The sequence below is a fragment of the Topomyia yanbarensis genome, chromosome 2 (genome assembly GCF_030247195.1).
Source record: "Topomyia yanbarensis strain Yona2022 chromosome 2, ASM3024719v1, whole genome shotgun sequence".
Lineage (NCBI taxonomy): Eukaryota > Metazoa > Arthropoda > Insecta > Diptera > Culicidae > Topomyia > Topomyia yanbarensis.
In genome coordinates this window covers 234,907,581-234,929,307 of record NC_080671.1, presented here as the reverse complement: position 1 = coordinate 234,929,307, position 21,727 = coordinate 234,907,581, and the positions used below count along the sequence as shown (strand labels likewise).

Genomic DNA, 21,727 nt, shown 5'->3' with positions numbered 1-21,727 from the left:
ACAAAATTTGTAGAAAACACTTTAAAACTTCACAATACCAAGGGCGCAAACAAAATTTAAGATCGACTGATACGATAAACGACGATTAAACGGCACAAATCACGTCAAATATTAAAAAAATAACTGGAGCGATCAACACAAACAACTAATCGGTGAAAATACACTGAACCAAAAAAAGCATGTCATGAAGCATTAAAAATCAACGTTCGCTTCCTACTTATTAACAGGTTCAATTTTTAAGAAATACGGCAAGGGAATGTTACTGGGTGACCAGTACGTTCTTCCGGCTGGCTCTAACTAGAAACGGTTGTGTCACTATAGCCGGAATACTAATTAGACCAGCCAGCATTCCGGCTCATTTTTCGGTTGAACTTTACTGGGTCGTTTTGGGGAGTGGGTGGGGGCGTATCAGGCCTTAGGGAGGAGAAAGTATTGAAACCTGTATGCTTTTATCATATAAAGAAGGCTATGCAATCACTCCAAAAATCGACTTTCCAACCGAAGTTTGGATGGCCGACTGTCATATACCATTCGATTCAGTTCGTCGAGATCGGTATAACGCCCATACAAGAATTTTTAGTTGATAGGACTTCAGGAATTACGGGTTGTAGAGTTCGGTCTCCAATCAAAGTAACTTCGACCACATTGGCCATCTATGACGGTTTTTGATGCCTCAGGGGAACTTCTAAAGTTCCTAAGTGAATGTCATACTTATTTCTCACAAATTTTTTACCGATTTTTGCAAACTTGGCTTCAAACGAAAAATAGACTACTATTGATTTTCTTTTAGATCTGACCTTACACGTTGGTTACTGTAGTCACATAGGAATTTCTCACATTAACCAGTACAATTGCAATACCTCAGAGTTTCAAATCTCTTGACAACAAATTATTTAGATTTATAAATCTTGATCACTGATTGCCAACTAAAGATTCTTCTAATATATTGTCAACTATCGATAATCCTGGAAGTCCCCGGCTCCGGGCATATTCCAGAACTAAAGTCAGTGATAACTGAACCAATTTCCACTAACCTAGTTTCAAATGGAAGGAATAATATGCGGTTGGGTGTTACACCCCCTATCAACCCCCTCTCCCTTCTTCTTACACACTGATCAACACTTTAACGGGGTGGTTTGCTCTTCAAGATCGAAGACGTTTTTTTTTACAATTTCGTCGTGCAAAAATAAACGCTTGAACGCCTTCAAATTTTGAAATTTTCAATCAAAAATGTTTTTTTCGGTCAATCAATCTTTTCGCAGTTTGCTGCCAGAAAATCATATGTTCAGGAGAAGCTCTTTTTTGGCCAACGGGGGGGGGGGGGGGGGGGGGGGACGGGTTGTAAGTAAATAAAACTGTCTATTCGCTGTAATGAGCAGCTAGAGATGATCCTAAAAAGCAACTGTGTGGAAAGAGTTGTACGTGAATGATATTCTAGGCCCATTTTTATTCAAAAATGCTGTTACGTAGGATTAGGAAGACTATCAATTTATTAAAGATGTTTTTCGATAGACAAATCATATCGAAAACGATAATCGATTGATTCCTTGTTCTTATTTGTCATCCTTGGATTTTTTTGCCAAGTTAAATATGTCGTATACATCGAAAACACACAATTTTTTGTGTTCCTAAACGGCCTATTTCACAACTAAAAACCCTGTTTTTAACAACCTATTGCTGCAATTGAGCTTCCAAACTGCGATTCCATAGCTGGTTATGTTCAATATAAGGTGGAAATGTCTATTAACTGATGTGTCCAACAAAAAAACACCTTTAACAGGCCAACGTGGGTACCCGGGTACCAGCAAAATGAAATGCTCATAACTATGACTTCCTTTATCCGATTTGGACACTTAGATTTTTGGATTCAGGAACTCGTCCACTTTTTGATTTGTCAAATCGAACCGGATTAATGGATCTGGTGCATGGTAATCCGGATTTTCCGGGGTAATGTTCCTGTACTAGGGTATCATTTGTAAATTTTAATAATGTCCTAGCAATATGAGTATCAAAACTCTTCAAATTGTCTCGGAAGTCAGTTAGTATTCCATTGAAGTTCACAAATAGTATCCCAGTACTGGAACCTGCTTCCGGAAATCCGGATTCCCGGGAACCGAATGAAGTAACCCGATTCTTTTTTACCAAATCCAAAAGCGGATGAGTTCCTAAATCCAAAACACCCAAAAGCATCAAAATCGGTTGGAAATTACATTAGTTATTGGCATTTCAGTTTTGTGGGTACCCGGTAACAACAAACAAGTTTTGTGAGGCTTGCACATTTGCAGTGTTGCTTGTGACTAAGAACTTGGTTGCTAGTTCAATTGTTTTCACTGAATTAAGATGGTGTCTCTTTGTTATTCTAGTTTCTTGAGTAATTACCATCGCCGGCTCGTCGATGGATTAACGAGAGAATCATCGATGAGTGCTCTTTGAGGCACGGCCAGGCGAATGCACAACGAAACAGTATTAACGAGAGCGTGGAATAATCAAACCATTAAATATTCAATTTCGTCAAGAAAGTACACTACCCGCCGAAAGTTTGGAATCGCTTCAATAAGTATTGATTTCAAACGAAAAATACAATGCTTCCATAGACTACTATTGAATTTCTTTTAGATCTAACCTTTGTTTCCGGAATTTTGATTTCCTAGAAAATTCGCGCCATTAGCGAAGTTGTTTAGAAGGACATGATCTGTTTGATTCGGAACTATGCCATCACGTAGTGCTATTGTACATACACTACCCGTCAAAAGTTCGGAATCAATTCAATACGTATTGCAAACCCTTAACGAATAAACATCCCCGGAAAAGTTTAGCGCTAGGTTTAGCATCACCTACAATAGGGTAAATTCATGATGCAGCATCTCGAAATCCTTATTAGCTACATATTTACTATCTTCTATAGGGTTGTACTTTAGTCGAAGAAGTCTACTAGGTGAACATTTCAGTTCAGAATTTTCTCACTGGATGACTCTAGTGTGTATGTGAAGTCGTGCATTTGAACTTGTTTTTTCGAAAGACATACATTGTTAGACCATGAGCTTGAAAAATACTCCTATGCGTTCCATTCTATATCTTTCGAAGTATTGTGAAATGGGTTCTGATTTTTTTGTAATACATTCTTAGATAGTTTATTTTTTATGTAAGCAATAAAAAAACCATTTTTTTAGCTTGTGAATCAGGCACCCATCTTAAGTATATTCAACTCGAGATGAGAATAATGTCAATAACATTACTGACAAACCTGTTGCAAAACATCAATATTAACATATTAATCGATAATTGGTTTATTATGATCGATAATTTGCAAGATATTTTTTCTTATGCGATACCTGTGCATCCAAATGATTTTCACTACATTTTCAAGTGCTTCCAATACTTTAGAGTTGATTCTTTCAATGCTTGAGAGGTTTCGTTTAGATCCAATTTATTTAAAATTTCGTATGTTCACATGAACATTGACGCCACATAATGGCCGAGTTCCGTAAAAGAACACAGAATTCTGATCTAAACAACTCACCTAATGGATTCCATTGGACATTAGATCAACTGTGCTAAAGATGCAGTTAATTTGAATTTCAAGAATGAGCATCCTGAATTTTTCAACTTTTAGGCGATGCTAAACATTTCGAGGTGTTGCAATATTTGATATGGGTTTTACAATACCTATAGAAATGATTCCAAACTTTCGACAGGTATGTATGTACACTAGCGCTACGTGATGACATTGTTCCGAATCAAACAGATCATGTCCTTCTACACAACTTCGCTGAGGATATAAATCTTCTAGGAAATCAAGATAACCAGATGAAACATTACATATACACTAGCGACACGGGGTGACAGAGTTCCAAATTAAAACGATTGTCATGTGCATGGTCATCACCATTTGAATGAAATTTCTGAAAAAACCAACTTTCTAGATCGATAGAATGAAATGATATAAGTTGAAGTATGCAAAAATGTATACTAGCGCCATGCAGTGAGATCATTCCAAACTAAAATGTTCACCTGCCGGATCCCCTTGACTTAAAGAATAACTTTTCTGAAGAGATGTAGATATGTAGATAATCAGGATTTCGAGGTACAGCCCCATGAATGGACCCTTTCCTAGGTGATGCTAAGCTTTTCGAAGTGTTGCAGTATTCAATATGGGTGTTGCAATACTTATTGAAGCGATTCCAAACTTATGACGGCTAGCGTATGTCCGAATTCCGCCACGGCACATCTTATCAAAAAACAATAAAGCCCCAGGGCCAGACAGAATCAAATTCAACTTGTTGAAGAATCTGCCAAACTCTGTTAAATTGCACATGTTAAATTTATTTAATGTTTCTTGAGGGTAATATTGACCCACACGATTGGAGAAAAGGGAGTGCAATCGCTATCCATTACCCGATTGCTGAACATGTCTTAAAACACATGCATTCGTCGTCTGGTGATTTTTTTTTTTTTTTATCTTAAATACGTTTATTTAGGCCCAAATGCTTTAGCTTAACGAGGCCGATAATTCATTTTTTTTAATTACATGTCACATGTTAGTGGGGGAAAGGAAAGCCGTATTTAGGGGCGGCTTGCTCCCCTCTTATGTAAGTAAAGGAAAAAGGTAGGAAGTGGGATACATATTGTGTAATTGATATCGTCGTTTGCTGATTGATCATTGTGGCGGATATGCACACTTTGTTGTAGTGTTGTAGTTTCCAGCCTGTAATCGCAGGGGCGAGGGGAGGGTCGATATTTCGGATAATTATTGGCACTCTGATACTGTCATGATGTTCTCTATATCATCTGCATGTGAGGTATGTCATGATGTTCTGGGTAGACGGTTATCAAGAAGGGTATGCACCGAAGACTCGTGAAGCAATGCCATATTGTAGATACAGGGATAGGTTGGTGAGATTCTACTGTGAATGAGAGAGGGGAAAATGTATTAAACTTGGACATCAATGGTTTTCAAAAAGATATAGATAAGAAAAATATAGGGGTGGTCACGGCTTGCCAGGACGTCCCGGACTGGCACATAGGGTGATCTACCTCGGGCCCGAAGGGAATCTATTAGTTGGGACCTGGCACCACAGTACTCTGCGCACAGCCAAACAACATGCTCGATGTCGTGGTAGCCGTTCTCACAAACACAATGATTACTTTCAGCAAGCCCTATACGACGGAGATGCGCGTCAAACGAGTAATGGTTGGACATGATCCTTGACATCGTACGAATAAAGTCCCGGTTCACATCCAACCCCTTAAACCAAGCATTCGTTGATACCTTCGGGATAATGGAATGTAGCCACCGTCCCAGATGCCCATTGCTCCATGAGGTTTGCCAACTATCGAGCGTCCTCTGACGAGAGATACTGAAAAATTCGTTGAAGCAAATTGGTCTTTCGTAAGTGTCGCCTTCTAATGCGCCCACCTTGGCTAAAGAGTCCGCCTTCTCATTGCCCGCAATAGAACAATGTGACGGGACCCAAACCAAGGTAATCTGGTAAGATTTTTCAGATAAAGCACTCAGATATTCCCGTATTTTCCCCAGGAAATACGGCGAGTGCTTTCCAGGCTTCGCCGCACGGATGGCCTCAATGGAGCTGAGACTATCCGAAACGATGAAGTAATGGTCTGAGGGCAGGGTGTCAATGATCCCGAGAGTATACTGAATGGCAGCTAATTCGGCGACGTAAATTGAAGCAGGATCATTGAGTTTGAATGAGGCAGCAAGATTTTCGTTGAAGATACCGAAGCCTGTGGACCCGTTGAGAATTGATCCGTCAGTGTAGAACATTTTGGCGCAGTCGACTTGATGGTATTTGTTATAGAAAATATTTGGGACCACTTGTGGGCGAATATGATCCGGAATTCCACAAATCTCTTCCTTCATGGATGTATCGAAAAATACAGTGTGATCAGAAGTATCTAAGAGATGAGCACGGTTGACGTTATACGTAGATGAATTGATGTTCTGTGCCATGTAATCGAAGTACAATGACATGAATCGGGTCTGAGAATTAAGCTCGACAAGCCTTTCGCAATTTGCAATCACCAATGGGTTCAGAATATCGCATCGAATGAGTAATCGATATGGGAGGTCCCAAAATCGATTTTTCAGAGGAAGAACGCCCGCCAGCACTTCGAGACTCATCGTATGGGTCGAGTGCATGCAACCCAAGGCAATACGCAAGCAACGATACTGGATTCGCTCCAGTTTGATGAAATGTATGTTCGCAGCGGAGCGAAAGCAGAAACATCCGTACTCCAACACTGATAATATCGTTGTTTGGTACAGCCTGATTAGGTCTCCTGGATGGGCACCCCACCATGTTCCAGTTATTGTACGGAAAAAGTTGATCCTTTGTTGGCACTTCTGTTTCAGATACCTAATGTGACATCCCCAGGTACCTTTAGAGTCGAACCATACCCCGAGATATTTGAATGTTGAAGCCTGAGCAATAGTTTGATCCATTAATTGAAGCTGTAGTTGCGCTGGTTCACGCTTTCTAGAAAATACGACTAGCTCAGTTTTCTCCGTGGAGAACTCGATACCCAGTTGGAGAGCCCATGCAGACAAATTGTCCAAGGTATCTTGCAGTGGTCCTTGCAAGTCGACGGCTTTAGGACCTGTAATAGAGACCACACCGTCATCTGCAAGCTGCCTTAGCGTGCAGGAATTGACAAGACATTCGTCAATGTCATTCACGTAAAAATTGTAGAGGAGAGGGCTTAGACATGAGCCCTGGGGAAGGCCCATGTAGCTAAATCGTGATGTCGATAAATCGCCATGCGAGAAATGCATTTGTTTTTCAGACAACAGGTTTAGCAAAAAGTTATTTAAAATTGACGAAAGACCATGCTGGTGCAACTTCTCATAAAGAATGTTGATCGAAACTGAATCGAAAGCCCCCTTAATATCCAAGAATACTGATGCCATCTGCTCTTTGTTAGCATATGCCATTTGAATTTCTGTTGAGAGCAACGCAAGGCAATCGTTCGTCCCTTTGCCTTTGCGGAAGCCAAATTGTGTATCTGACAGTAAGCCATTTGTTTCGACCCAATAGTCGAGCCGAAACAGGATCATTTTCTCGAACAACTTCCGGATACAGGACAGCATTGCAATCGGACGATATGAATTGTGGTCGGAGGCTGGTTTTCCTGGTTTTTGGATGGCGATGACCCTCACCTGTCTCCAGTCATGTGGGACAATGTTACCCTCAAGAAACCTATTAAATAGATTCAACAAGCGTCTTTTGGCAGAGTCTGGCAGATTCTTCAATAAGTTGAATTTAATTCTATCCTGCCCCGGGGCTTTATTGTTACATGATAAGAGAGCAAGTGAGAACTCCACCATCGTAAACGGTGTTTCGTTCGCGGTATTGTAAGGCGACGCGGCGCGGTAGATTTTCTGTGCCGGGGCGGAATCCGGACAAACTTTCTTGGCGAAATCGAATATCCAACGGTTTGAATATTCCACGCTCTCGTTAGTACTGTTTCGGTTTCGCATACGTCGGGCCGTACCCCAAAGAGTGCTCATCGATGTTTCTCTTGTTAACCCGTCGACAAACCGGCGCCAGTAACTGCGTTTCTTAGCTTTCATTAAATTTTTCATTCGCTTTTCTAATATCGCGTACACTCGATAACTAGCAACTAACCCGTCGTTCCGGAAGGTTTTATACGCGGCAGCTTTCTCCGCGTACACGTTTGAGCACTCTTTGTCCCACCACGGGTTGGGAGAACGTTTTTGGGTGTTCACGTCGGGTACTCGTTTCGTCTGAGTTTGAATCGCGCTATCGAGAATCGAGTTGGACAAAAACTTATATTCTTCCTCCGGGGGAAGTACCTGTGTTGAATCGATAGTTTTGGATATCGCAGCAGCGTAGCTCTTCCAATCAATGTTTCGTGTGAGGTCATAGGGAACATTGATTGGTGCCGATGGTCTTGAACCAGTGGTGATTGCAATTACAATTGGTAAGTGGTCACTACCGTGGGGATCAGATATTACCTTCCACTTGCAATCTAACCGTAGTGATGTCGAGCATAAAGATATGTCCAGTGCACTTGCTTGTGCAGGTGGTCTAGGGATCCGTGTCATTTCCCCTGTGTTCAGAATTGTCATATTGAAGTTGTCACAAAGGTCTTGAATTGTCGAAGATCGATTATCGTCGTATAGACAGCCCCACCCCGTACCGTGAGAGTTAAAGTCTCCAAGAAGCAGGAGGGGCGAGGGAAGGTGTTCAATCACGTTGGAGAATCTTCGATATCCCATCATGGCCCTAGGAGGAATGTAAATAGAAGCAATGCAAAGATCTTTGCCTTTGATTGTTGTTTGACAAGCGACAACTTCAATGCCTGGCGTCGAAGGGAGGTTGATTCGATTGAAGGAGTAGCACTTTTTGATCCCTAAAAGTACCCCCCCATATGAGTCTTCTCGATCCAAGCGGATAATGTTAAAATCGTGGAAGTTGAGGTTTATATTAGAAGTTAGCCATGTTTCACATAGGGAAAATGCATCACAATGATTGTAATTTAGCAAGTGTTTTAATGAATCGATTTTGGGGATAATACTTCTGCAGTTCCACTGTAAAACAGTGATCAGATCCCTGATTCCGTCTAATAAGTTAGCCATCGAAGGATACGATCGCTGTAAGGAGGGGCCATTGTTCAGTCAACTGTTTTAAAAATGTTCTTACTGTTGGTAGAATAGCAACCAGCAAGCTTTTCATAGGATCGGTAATGTTGAAAGCTGTGAATATCCAGTCCACAATGTCAGAAAATTTAAGGAATTCCGTTTTAGGGTGAGTTTCTGACTGTAAAATTGGAGCACTTGGGATTTTTGGTGCCCCGGGGAGTGCTGGGAACTCCTGGTTGTATCTCAATTTCCCAAAACCAGGAGGTATTATCTTCGGATTTGTACCAGCACTTCCAGTTGATGAATTATTTTTATTTTGTACCCTTGTTTGGGACAACCTAGGACCCTTACGAGGAAGTTCAGGTGAGTTTTGATTAGGTCTTTTCCTAGAGTTTCCAAGCGGAGCCAAAGAATGCCCCTCGCAAGGGTCGTTAGAGGCGTTATCGTCAGTTGGCAAGAGAGCGAATGGGTTTTCGGAGATAAGTGGAACAGCTCTTTTAAGCATTTCTGCGTAAGAGCGTCTGGAGCGATCTTTGGCGGATCGCTTCAGTTTATCCGCGCGAAGTTTGTACGTTGGGCATGTCAAAAGTGCATGCGGATTCTCCCCACAGTAAACACACTTCTCAGCGGGCCTACTGCAAGTATCATCCGCATGGCGTTCCCCACATTTACCGCACCGTTGCTTGTTGCTACAGTAGGTGGCCGTGTGACCTAGCTGCTTGCAATTGGAACAATTCATGACCCGCGGTACAAACAGGCGTACAGGTAGACGAGCTCCTCCCACTTCAACGTAGCTCGGAAGTGCAGATCCGGCGAAGGTTACGCGAAACGAGTCTGATGGATAGTAATTACCATCTTCGATGGACTTTGAGTGCAATTGCTTGCACTCCAAAATCTTAACTGATTGAAGGTTAGGGTCCTTAAAGCGGCCAGCCCCATCATTCATCAGATCATCGACAGTTAGACACGCATCACTTACCACACCGTCGATCTCCACATCACGAGAAGGGATGTAGACGCGATACTCCAGCGTAAAGAGGCTATTGCTAACGATATCATTGGCCTGTTTCAAGTCAGTAACGACTACGCGCAGTTTATCTGACTGAACCTTTTTAATCTCGGTTACGGCCGAGTAACGTTTTGTCAGCTCCCGTGCAACAGTTATGCTGTTTAACGGTTTATTTTTGGGCCGAAAGTATACCACCCAAGGACCAGCGGATCCATCCTGGTAAACCTTGACTCGGGGGGGCTGTGAGACATTGGGGGGAAGTGGATCGATCATAACATTATCTGTCTCAGTATCAGATATATGTTCTTCTTCCCCATAATATTCGTCTTCGGAGGGTGATCCTTCTGTTTGTTCCATTTTGTTGCGGGAGCAACACGCTCGACCGCACTGTTTAACTTAAATCAAAATAAAAAATCAAAAGCAATAAAAAGAAAAAAAAATAGATAAGAAAAGTAAAAAACAAAACACTTCACCAGTTGGTTCCTGACGAGCTGGTAGGTGAATTGATCCTTCGTTTGTTTTATCCGTCACCCGCGTGACCTTCACACAATAGAGCTGATATAGCTCGTCTAAACAAAGCCGTCTTTCAGGCAAGAAAACTGTTTAGTAACTTCACTGCACCGATATCGCAGGTAATAACTATCACTCGCGGGACTGTTTATTACTAATGCTTTACTGCAGCCTCTGCCACAGCAAGCACCTTCGTACCACCGAAAAAACTAAACCACACCGGAGAGAACAAAAAGCACTTGTTTCCCGGTACAAAGTTGGGTTACGAATGTCGTCTGGTGATTTATCGACATCTGGTGATTTATCGACATAACGATTTAGCTACATGGATCTTCCGCGGGGCTCATGTCTAAGTCCCCCTCTATACAATTTTTATGTTAATGATATTGATTAATGTCTTGACAACTTCTGCGCGCTAAGGCAGCTTGCATACGTCGGTGTAGTTTCTGTTATAGTTCCGAACGGTCGCAGTTGTTTGTCGACGGCGGAGGTTGTTGGTAAAGCGGACAGATGATTCGAAGCAGCGATGCAGTTGATTTTTAAGGGCTGTAGGGAGTCCGGAGTAGTATATTACATCGACATACGCGGAGATGGGCATCACCACTGCTTGCACCAGCCTCCGTCCAGTCGGTATGGAAAGCACTGAGCAAAATCAACGAAACGTGCGCAAACGTTGTACGATCAAGTTTCAAACTAAGATTTGTGACTTCGTTGGACAATAGATCTGTTTCACCATAAAAAAATGCTGGATTGTGGTACAACAATTCTAGACTTACTGTATTTTGTAGGGAGCGTGAACTAGCACAACTGCAGCCTCTATCAATGGGACACTCTACCGCTCAGGTCTATACAGAAAAATATTTCGGCATCTGGCTCGACTCGGATAGGTACCTGGGATGCCACATTAGGTACCTAAACAGAAATGCCAACATAGGATAAACTTTCTTCGCATAATAACCGGAACATAGTGGTGTGCTCACCCAGGAGACCTGATCAGGTTGTGTCAAACAACGATACTTTCGGTAATGCAATATGGATGGATCGTTAATTGGTGAAAAATTAAAACCGAGTTCGGAATGGTTTCATCCAGTCCTTGCACCTTTGTCAATACAGCAGTCAAATTGTAACTACGAGATTGGGGCTGCAAGATGCAGAGCTGGTCGAGCAATCCGAAATGACACGAAACATTCTTTTATATACGCATAATCAGGAACAAGAGCATCTACAAAGCACTATTTTGTACGAAAAATTGTGTTCCAATTGTGCTAACTCGAGCCACCAAGCATTCCGAAAGCTTCAGGTTTGTAACGTTCAACCTAGAAAGCAATGAAAAACATTTTTATAATTTTCCTCTTTAGTTTACAACGAACGACTAGCAAACAACTTTTTATCGAATAATTGCTGTTAGTTTGAAAATGTAACAAAGTAAAAATAATCAATTAACTCACCTTTTCGTCTCCTTTCGTGTCACTTGGGTCGACGGTAGCGACTCGAAAAGTCACTGCGCATCGACTAGAGTCACTCAGTTGCGACTGCAAGAATAAGTTGAGAGTTCATCCGAAGTGACTTATCTCACTGCATTCGCTTGTCAGAATCGAGTGACTCGACTGACTCGCCGCCAACCAACCCAGGGACAACTTGACAGATAGTGCTTGTTTCATATATGTACCACCTTTTTGATGGTGGCGCTAGTATGCCTTCTCTGTACGAGTACCACGAATAACGAAACGAAAAAGTTTCAAGAGAAACGCGTGTTTCGTTACGTGTGTTATGACCGCCGTCAATGCGGCTAGAACAACATTTAGAAAAAGCGTATTCCAAAATGTGGATAAAGAAAACTATTATTAGAGAATAAATTTATCCCAAACTGGAAACCGTCAGCAATGTTACATAAATCTTATTATAAATTTGGCTGGAGGTCGTTGTTTTTTTGCAACCAGCTCACCTTTTTCCAAACAATGTTTTCGTTTTCTCGTTGTCTGAATTTTGTAGTTCGTAAATCATTGGTGCTTTTTTTCTCGAGAAATATAAATTAAAAACTTTTTGGCCAATGAAAGCACATCACCAAGCTTAACAATTCGCGAACCTACGACACCTTTCAAGTTCATTACGAACGTCAAGAATTCTAGTATTTTGATCGGGAGAATAAACAATATATGTAGGATTTTGTACCTATTAGTTTTAAATAGAATGTGTGTGCTTTTATCAGAATTCTGGCAGCAAACCGGTAGTGCTCAGTTTTAGCAAGAATGCTGCCAGGAATGTACAATTTTGTTCGACTCCTGCCAGAGTTTTGTTCGACTTCGAAGGGAAATGTTGATTCGATCCGGAAGATTTTCGGGAATTCCAATATAAGTGGAAGTAGCTTTTGTAAATCGACTTTAAATTTTTAAAATCGATTTTTTTCAGTGTAGGAGTCAATGAAGAATTTTTTCAATATTTTTATTTGAAAACTTGTCTAGTTTTGTGAAAACCACTCTCACAACATTTTTTTGTAGGATTTGCTATTTTTAGACTATAACCATTTGAAAAAAAAATGGTAAAAAAGCTTGGCCCTTTTCAAAAGACAGTCTAGATCATTTTTGGAAAAGCAAAATATGCAATGTGGCTTTTTGTGGCAAAGTTTTCATGTACAGAATGTTTCATTAGAATCTGAGAGGGTGCTGCCAACATTTGTTCAAGTTGACGCGAAATTCGTCATATGGGTTGCGTCTTTTTCAAATTTTGCTCCATTCGAGCCGCCATGACATCACCAAATCACCACAAAATTTGCTTACGAGTTCAATATATGGGAACTGTCAAGTTGTCCCCGGGCTGCCGCCCTCACCGCAAGTCACCTCACCTGCCGCGCAGAATAGGGCCGGATGTTCCTACCACTGATGCGAGGTGTGGTAGTATAGCTTATACAAATAAACGCGAGATCTTTACCTTATATGTGTATGTATACAGTGTGGTTCACTGTGCTCTTGGTGAGAAGAGAGGAGTCAGTCCACTTACGTACGTCGTCGAGGTCAGTTGACTAAAGTACAGTCCGCGTCTAGAGTCTCAGCCTGGGTACCACAAGATGGCGACGAGGATGAGCGAATCAACGATGGTGTAGTGAAACTAAAAGTGATGGAAAAAAAGCAACTTTTAATTTTTTTGGCGAGATACAAGAACAAAAAGGTAAAAAAAAGAAGAAAAAATAGTGTAATATTTGTCAAACCACGAATCACATCAAGGTTTATAAAAAACGGATAAACGAAATGGAATGGTTATCGAAAAGACGCTTCATTGGCGCCATTTTGAGTACGTTTAGTGTTGTAGGAAAACAAAATTTGTTTCAGAGTGGTTGCCAATACTTCAACCAGCGCTATAAAGATAAATATTTTGTGCCGGGATTTACAACTAAGTGAAAATTGATTTCACGGCATGCGGACAGAACAGAAATAATGGATTTCGCTTAACCGCCATGTTGAAAAAAAAGAAGGTAAGGAAAAGAGATACAGCACATACTGTATCTGTGAGTAAAGAACAAAAACCGTTAGGCAAGTTGTGGTGCCTTAGATGAATAGTGTGGGTGATCCCCAAAATCCATCGAAGTGAGAGAAATTTAAAAGAGTAGAGAGATGAAAATGAGGAAGAAAGATGTTGGGTAGTGAGCGTGAGATTCTCGGTTGGCAATTATCAAATCGGATGCAGTAAAACGTAAGCGTTGGTTCGGATTTTAGAGTTCTGATAGCAACGGGGTGTTTTATCTAAAAAAAAAATGAAACAGAGCGTCGGCGTGTTAATAAATTTCTAAAAAAAATAGAAGTAAAGCGCTTTGATCTATGTGTTACACCAGTGAAGGTGAGCTGAGAAAATGTTTAGCAGTTTGCGTGGCATGGATCACATAAAGCATGAAATGACAAGGTATGTTAATGTTAACGAAACCGGAACATGGTGGTGTGCTCGTTAATGTTAACGAAAAAAAAAACTTCCGACTTACTGGCAGCCCTTCTGATTTCGGTTGTTTTCGCATTCTCAATATTTCGTGAGTTTGTTACCTAGATGAGATGAGTGGTACGTACGCAAAATAACTGAACTGTTGGAATGTATGTGTGACGCTAGGTAAAATTAGCAAGGGCGATGTATTCCGTTATACGAACTCGGATAGTGCACGAGTGTATTTTTTTTTTACGAGTCGTAGAACATCTTCGATTTTGTCATTCCCTCTACAACGGCGTAACACAGCCAACCTGACTTAAGTTTGGATGTAGTATGTTTCTCTTTTTCTCTAACGTACGCCGAAGCGAAACAATTATAGTCTTCGACTGTATGTAGCCGCTTTATATACATAAATGCAATGGGTGCGTAGAAAAATACTATTGGACGTTCGCTCTTAAATGTTGCGATTTTGAAGAAAGAGAGTTAACTTTGCAATATCTATATATTGAATATTACGATGAGATGCGAAGAAAAAAAATCCATAGTGTGGCATAAAATAGAAACCGCTCTCGGATGTTGCGGGTATACCAAAAATGAGCTATGCAAGCATTGAGAAATACATTCGTTCCAATTTATTCTTGGATGTTGCGATCTAAACAGTTAAGATCTACGAAAAAAAACCGCTCTTGGATGCTGCGGATATAAGAGACAACTGTTCTCATCTTGAGTATCTAGTGTGGGATTCAATAAAGGATTGTTGGGGGATATTAAAAATATGTTGAAACATAAGAAAAAAGAAATGGTTGCTCTCAAATGAGCTTTTGTGTACTTGTATATTGTTGGATATGATTAATAATAAAACATGGGATGATAAATGCATATGATGTTACACTGACGTAAATAACCATTTAGACCTTGATGTGAAAGTGTGCATAAATGTATGTAATCAATTGAAAAAAAATAATAAGTTGAAAAAAAAATAAATCCTTACCGGTATAAAATTTTTAAAATGTTATTCACAGATCCATTATGATTGAAAATGAATCAAATGCAAGTGTTGCAAACGGATCGACTATCGCAAATAACGTTTCGATGTTCAGTCCGGGCTCATATAATTTACCACATTTCAAATATAAACATTTACCACAATCAGAGATCCGAAATGCGTGGGGGTCATGGATACGGTGGTTCGAAACAATTATGGCAGCTGCGAACATCACAGATGGGCTGTGCCGTAAGATGCAGTTGCTTGCCATAGGTGGTTTGGAATTGCAAGGTGCATTCTATGGAATTCCGGGGTGTACCGATGATGAAGACCCTTTATGCGACCCATATGTTTCAGCCAAGGAAAAATTAACACACTATTTTTCTCCGAAACACCATGATAGTTTCGAAAGGTTTTTGTTTTGATCGATGGCTCCAGATGATACTGAAGCAATTGAAAAATTCGCTTTAAGGGTGCAACAAAAGGCTGAAAAATGTTTCTTCGGAAAATCAGAAATTGAAAGCAGACATATCGCGACCGTAGACAAATTAATTCAGTATGCATCCGACGAACTGCGAAAGAAACTTCTAGAAAAAGAACAGTTATCCCTTGATGAAGCTGTAAAGATCATAAACGCATATCAATCAGTAAGGTATCAAGCAGCGAAGATGAGTACTAAACAAACAACAAACGCTGCAAACCGTCCCTATGAAGCTGTTAACCGACTTTACCATGATTCATCCAACTCTTTTGGACGGTCGCAGGGTGGAAACTCTCGGTGTTTACGTTGTGGGTACAGTCGTCATCGAGAAGCAGAACAGTGCCCTACATTGCATAAAATTTGTCTTCGATGCAAAAAGCCTGGACATTTCCAATCCGTATGCAAATCCAAAGGTTTTATAAACAACGCTGGTTTATTTGATCGTAAACGTAAGTCAGTAGCCATAGAAAATCGAGGGCCTTCCCGTCCGACAAAATTTTCTAGAACAGTCTTCAACGTTGACGAGCGAAAAGAGGAAACAAAACAAGAGGATCATGCAGTATATAATGTGGGCGATGCCGATGAGTTGATAACGTGCAATATTGGAGGGATTGATATTACAATGCTTATAGATTCTGGGTCGAGACATAATCTTATCGATGACACTACCTGGCAGCTTATGAAACTCCGTGATGTAAGGATCAGCAATGAAAGGCTCGAGCACGAAAAACGATTTCTGGCATACGGTCGTGTTCCATTAAAACTCGTAACGGTATTCGATGCAGACTTGAAGATAAATGATGGGGGTCAGCAGATAAAAACCACTGCGTCCTTCTATGTTATCGAAAAAGGGCAGCAACGACTGCTGGGGAAAATTACAGTACAACAAATTGGAGTTCTGAAAGTGGGACTACCCAGTTCACATCATATCCCGGTCGAAAGAGTAGAGACGATTAAGGAGCAATTCCCAAAAATGAAGGGAATCAAAATAACCCTTCCTATAGATAGAATGATTCCTCCAGTGATACAACCACTTCGTCGTTGTCCGATTCCGTTGTTGCAGCAAGTTGAGTCTAAGATAAAAGAGTTATTGCGGTTGGACATAATCGAAAAGGTTACGCGCCCTACATCGTGGGTCTCCCCTCTAGTCCCAATATTAAAGGACAACGGTGAGATTCGCTTGTGTGTAGACATGAGGAGAGCCAATCAGGCAATTCAACGGCTTAATCATCCTCTTCCCATTTTCGATGATTTGCTCCCAAAATTTAGAAACGCGAAGTTCTTCACTACATTAGACATAAAACAAGCTTTCCACCAAGTCGAGCTAACAGACGATTGCCGAGATGTAACCACTTTCATAACCAACTGGGGATTGTTCCGATATAAAAGACTGCTTTTCGGTGTTAATTGTGCACCGGAGCTGTTCCAAAATTTGATGGAGAGCATTCTTGCTGATTGTCCAAATACGGTGGTGTTTATCGATGATATCATGATTTTTGGATCCACCGAGGAGGAACATGATAATGCAGTTAAGCAAACACTGAACACCCTAAAACGTTACGATGTGCTTTTGAATGACCACAAATGTAAATTTAAGCAAACTCAGACATCGTTTTTAGGTCATACTCTGTCGGAGAAGGGAGTTGAACCAGGGGAAGAAAAAGTGAGATCAATTTTAAATTTTAGATCGCCACAAACCAAGGAGGAACTACGAAGCTTTCTCGGCCTGGTGACCTACGTGTCGCGCTTCATACCAAACTTAGCTACAGTCAACTATCCGCTGAGAGAGTTATTGAAACAGGAGTCGATGTTCGACTGGAAACCGGAGCACCAAAGTGCATTTGATCTGATCAAGAAAATGATAGGATCTCTCAATAATTTAGGGTACTACGATCCCAAAGACCGAACTTTACTGGTGACGGATGCGTCTGGAGTTGGATTAGGAGCAATATTGCTTCAGTTCAAGGGAAATCAGGCAAGAGTTATTAGTTATGCTTCGAAAAGTCTCTCTGAAACAGAAAAAAAGTACCCTCCGATTGAAAAAGAAGCGCTTGGTATCGTATGGGGAATAGAACGTTTCAAGACTTATCTGCTGGGAATACAATTCGAGGTGGAGACCGACCATAAACCACTCGAAACTCTTTTCACCGCTTCATCACGACCAACGGCACGAATCGAGCGATGGATGCTTCGAGTACAGGCTTTTAAGTTCAAGGTGATCTATCGAAAAGGCTCGGCCAACCTGGCGGACAGTCTCTCCAGATTAGGAGCAAATATTGACGATAATCAGTGGACAGATGAAAGTGAAGTGTTTATAAGGCGTATTTCAGTCGAATCTTTGTCAATCTTATCTAAAGATGCTTCTCGAGATGATTTTGATCCAGGAACAGAAATTGTCATCAGAACTATTCAGGAGACGGCTGCTGTCGACATTCAAGAAGTAATTCGTGCTACTACAGAAGATCCCGAGATGCAGAAATTGAAACTGTGCATCACGAACGACTCTTGGAACAGCGATGAAGTCAAACCGTTTGCCCCATTTCGTCATGAGTATACTCACGTGAATTCACTGATTTTGCGTGGTTCCAAATTGATCATACCGCGAAGCCTTCGAAAAAGGATGCTGGAATTAGCTCATAAAGGACATCCAGGGCAGTCATTGATGAAACGACAACTACGGGAGAGATGTTGGTGGCCTGGTATAGACCAAGCAGCGATTGACACCTGCGAAGCCTGCGAGGGATGCCGCCTAGTACAAGTTCCAGACCCACCGGAACCGATGATGCGACGGCCTTTGCCAGATCGACCGTGGGTTGATATTGCTATCGACTTCCTCGGGCCTTTGCCATCGGCAGAATACGTATTGGTCGTGATAGACTATTACAGCCGATACATGGAGTTGGAAATTTTGACTAGAATAACGGCTCAAGAGACGACCAAACGGTTGAAGTGGATTTTTCGTATTTGGGGACCGCCAAGAACAATAACATTGGATAATGCAAAGCAATTCGTCTCTTGTGAGCTTGAGGAATTTGTCAGAAAGAACGGTATCCATTTAAACCACACTATACCCTATTGGCCACAGGCTAACGGGGAAGTCGAGCGTCAGAACCGCTCACTCTTGAAGCGTATGAAGATTGCCAATGCTCTATACAATGATTGGAAAGCTGAGCTTAACGACTATTTGGAACTATACAACAATACTCCGCACTCAACCACGGGAAAAGCACCAAGCGAACTCCTACAAAATAGGAAATTGCGATCCAAATTACCCTGTCTGGACGATCTTGAAACAATACCACCCAGTTCAGATTTCAGAGACCGCGATCAGGTAAACAAAATGCTCGGAAAGCAGCAGGAGGATAGAAAGCGAAGAGCGAAGCCAAGTGATCTATCTGTCGGTGATACCGTGCTTATGAAGAACCTTTGCCCAGCAAACAAACTGTCTACAAATTTCCCTAGTTCAATGTTATAGACAGAAAAGGGCCCAACGTTAAGGTCCAATCCAACGATACTGGAAAAGTATATGACCGTTATACATCACACCTAAAAGCTGTTAATGATCCAGTGACCGTTGATTCCGGTGGAGATGAGGATCCTAAGTCACCGTTAACTCCTGACGTCAGTAACGACCAGCATTCACCAGACTTGTCGAGTAAAATTCCGGACTCGAACCAGGATACAGGTAACTTGTTGCGACCAGCTGCTATTCTCAGACGGTCTGGTAGACCACCGAAGCCCAAGGCAATGTTCAGCCCGCACAGATAAGTATAATTTTATCGAAGAGGGAAAAGGGGATGTGGTAGTATAGCTTATACAAATAAACGCGAGATCTTCACCTTACACACATATATATGTATACAGTGTGGTTCACTGTGCTCTTGGTGTGAAGAGAGGAGTCAGTCCACTTACGTACGTCGTCGAGGTCAGTTGACTAAAGTACAGTCCGCGTCTAGAGTCTCAGCCTGGGTACCACACGAGGGATTGCCCTTCCTATGATCATTCTCAGGGATAGACCGAATTATGGTCTTGTCTTGTCAAATTTTGGTCTTCTCAAACTGCAAATGCCGTGAAAACCCAAGATGGTACCAGATAAGGTAAAGGTATACGTAAAGCGAAAGTTTTGGTTTTACGATTGGCAAGATCGACATTGCGTAAATACTGATTCACTTCCCAAAAAAGAGGTTGATAAAAACGAAATTAATTAAAACAATGTTTTGAATATAGAAACTAGTGCTTTCAGCCTCTCAAAGCGTTTGCCACCAAAAATATTATTGTACACACATGCATACACCTTATGCAGATTATCTTGAATCTGTTTTGCGTTTGTCAAATCTGCCACTCTTCTTATTCTTATCCGGACACGCTCTTTTTCCCTTTGGGGCAGACCCTCGCACTGATGCCAGCGACAATCCAAATCTACACGGTAAAAAATCCTCACGTTGATGGAAAGTGATTTGCAGTTGATTTCGCACTACTTGCTCAACATTTCAATGCAATGTGTCAATCTGTTGGAATGGATCATTTAAAAGCACTACACCCAAAATCCGGCGGGCAAGTTTCCATTACTTTCGGGTAAGATTCTATTATCTTTACAGTATTAAACCATGCAATTGCGCGTTTGGGTCATAAATCCATCTTCCCGAAAAGATAGCATGCGTGTGAATGACAAACTGCAAAAATCTGCATATGTATTTGCATCACACAAGCGAAGATTTGTGGAGTATGTGTTGAGTTCGGCTCCTTTCGCGTGTATAGGTGATGCGCACGGTCCATGCGCTTGTATTGGTAGTATTACACATTGTAGGTGTAGTGGTTGAGTTGTATCCTTTCGCAAGCACCGTCCTATTTTGGACAAACAATCGACCGATTTGAAAAACAACTTGCTCCATAACTGCTCTATGTCGTTCCAGACAATCGCAAGCATTCATCCCAGTCGCCGCCATGGTAAAAGGGTTTTCTTGTTGGCTGTGTTTGAGGGTTTGTTTGAGGATGAACAATTCCACATTTAGACCCAATTTTGGGTCTTTCTGTATTTTTATTCATTCGCTGATTATTACAATAACTTTATAATTTCATATATATATATATATATATATATATATATATATATATATATATATATATATATATATATATATATATATATATATATATATATATATATATATATATATATATATATATATATATATATATATATATATATATATATATATATATATATATATATATATATATATATATATATATATATATATATATATATATATATATATATATATATATATATATATATATATATATATATATATATATATATATATATATATATATATATATATATATATATATATATATATATATATATATATATATATATATATATATATATATATATATATATATATATATATATATATATATATATATATATATATATATATATATATATATATATATATATATATATATATATATATATATATATATATATATATATATATATATATATATATATATATATATATATATATATATATATATATATATATATATATATATATATATATAACATACTAATACATTTTACTAAATCTCCTGAGTAACTATGCTTTATTTGTTAAGCTACAATAAATGAGTTTGCATGCAACGAATCTACTTCGTGAATAGCAATAGACTTCGATCCTGGGACTAGAATGGGAATGGGAACAGGTTGTTAAATGTCCGAATATCTTGAAATCTGATTGTATTCTGCAAAGATAATTGATCTGGCGATCCTACAATTAAAATTAATGCATATTAACATACTAACGAAATATCACGTAACGATCTTACAGCAGACTGTGTATTTTCCACTAATGAGCTCCAATTGTTCTATAGTTTTGGAACTCTGCAGGCTGGTCCGGGCCGCACCTCCTCTTTGGGATGTTACCGATAAGCATTAGGGCAAAACCCGTCTTAGTTTCGGTCATCATTCGACAAGCGAACGCAGGAACAGCATATATGAATAATTCTTATTGTATTCCGTACGGTTTCGGTTGTTCAACAGTGCTTCCTAGCTGTAGACACGACTTACATGGTCCTCAGGGATTTTTTTTCATGAACTTGCGGTGAACGAAATACCTGTAAGTTCTTATCCGGAACATCCTGAGCTATGGCTTGGCTAGCAATATATGGCATCGTTTCACAGGGCGATAGTTTAGCCACAGC

At 40.3% G+C, this 21,727-nt stretch overlaps 2 protein-coding genes across 8 annotated transcripts in view; both read right to left on the bottom strand.

Moving 5' to 3' along the window:
- Positions 1–21,727, bottom strand: part of LOC131678338 (putative uncharacterized protein DDB_G0282133) — a 2,723,618-nt gene that overhangs the window by 282,402 nt on the left and 2,419,489 nt on the right. The gene's annotated exons all lie outside the window — the stretch shown is intronic.
- Positions 8,484–20,543, bottom strand: LOC131678340 (uncharacterized). The gene is made up of 2 exons (XM_058958415.1): positions 11,120–20,543; positions 8,484–11,051 (listed from the first exon to the last, which is right to left on the bottom strand). Exon 2 carries the CDS (start codon positions 9,984–9,986, stop codon positions 8,610–8,612), a length of 1,377 nt encoding a protein of 458 aa, XP_058814398.1. The 5' UTR covers positions 9,987–11,051; positions 11,120–20,543; the 3' UTR covers positions 8,484–8,609.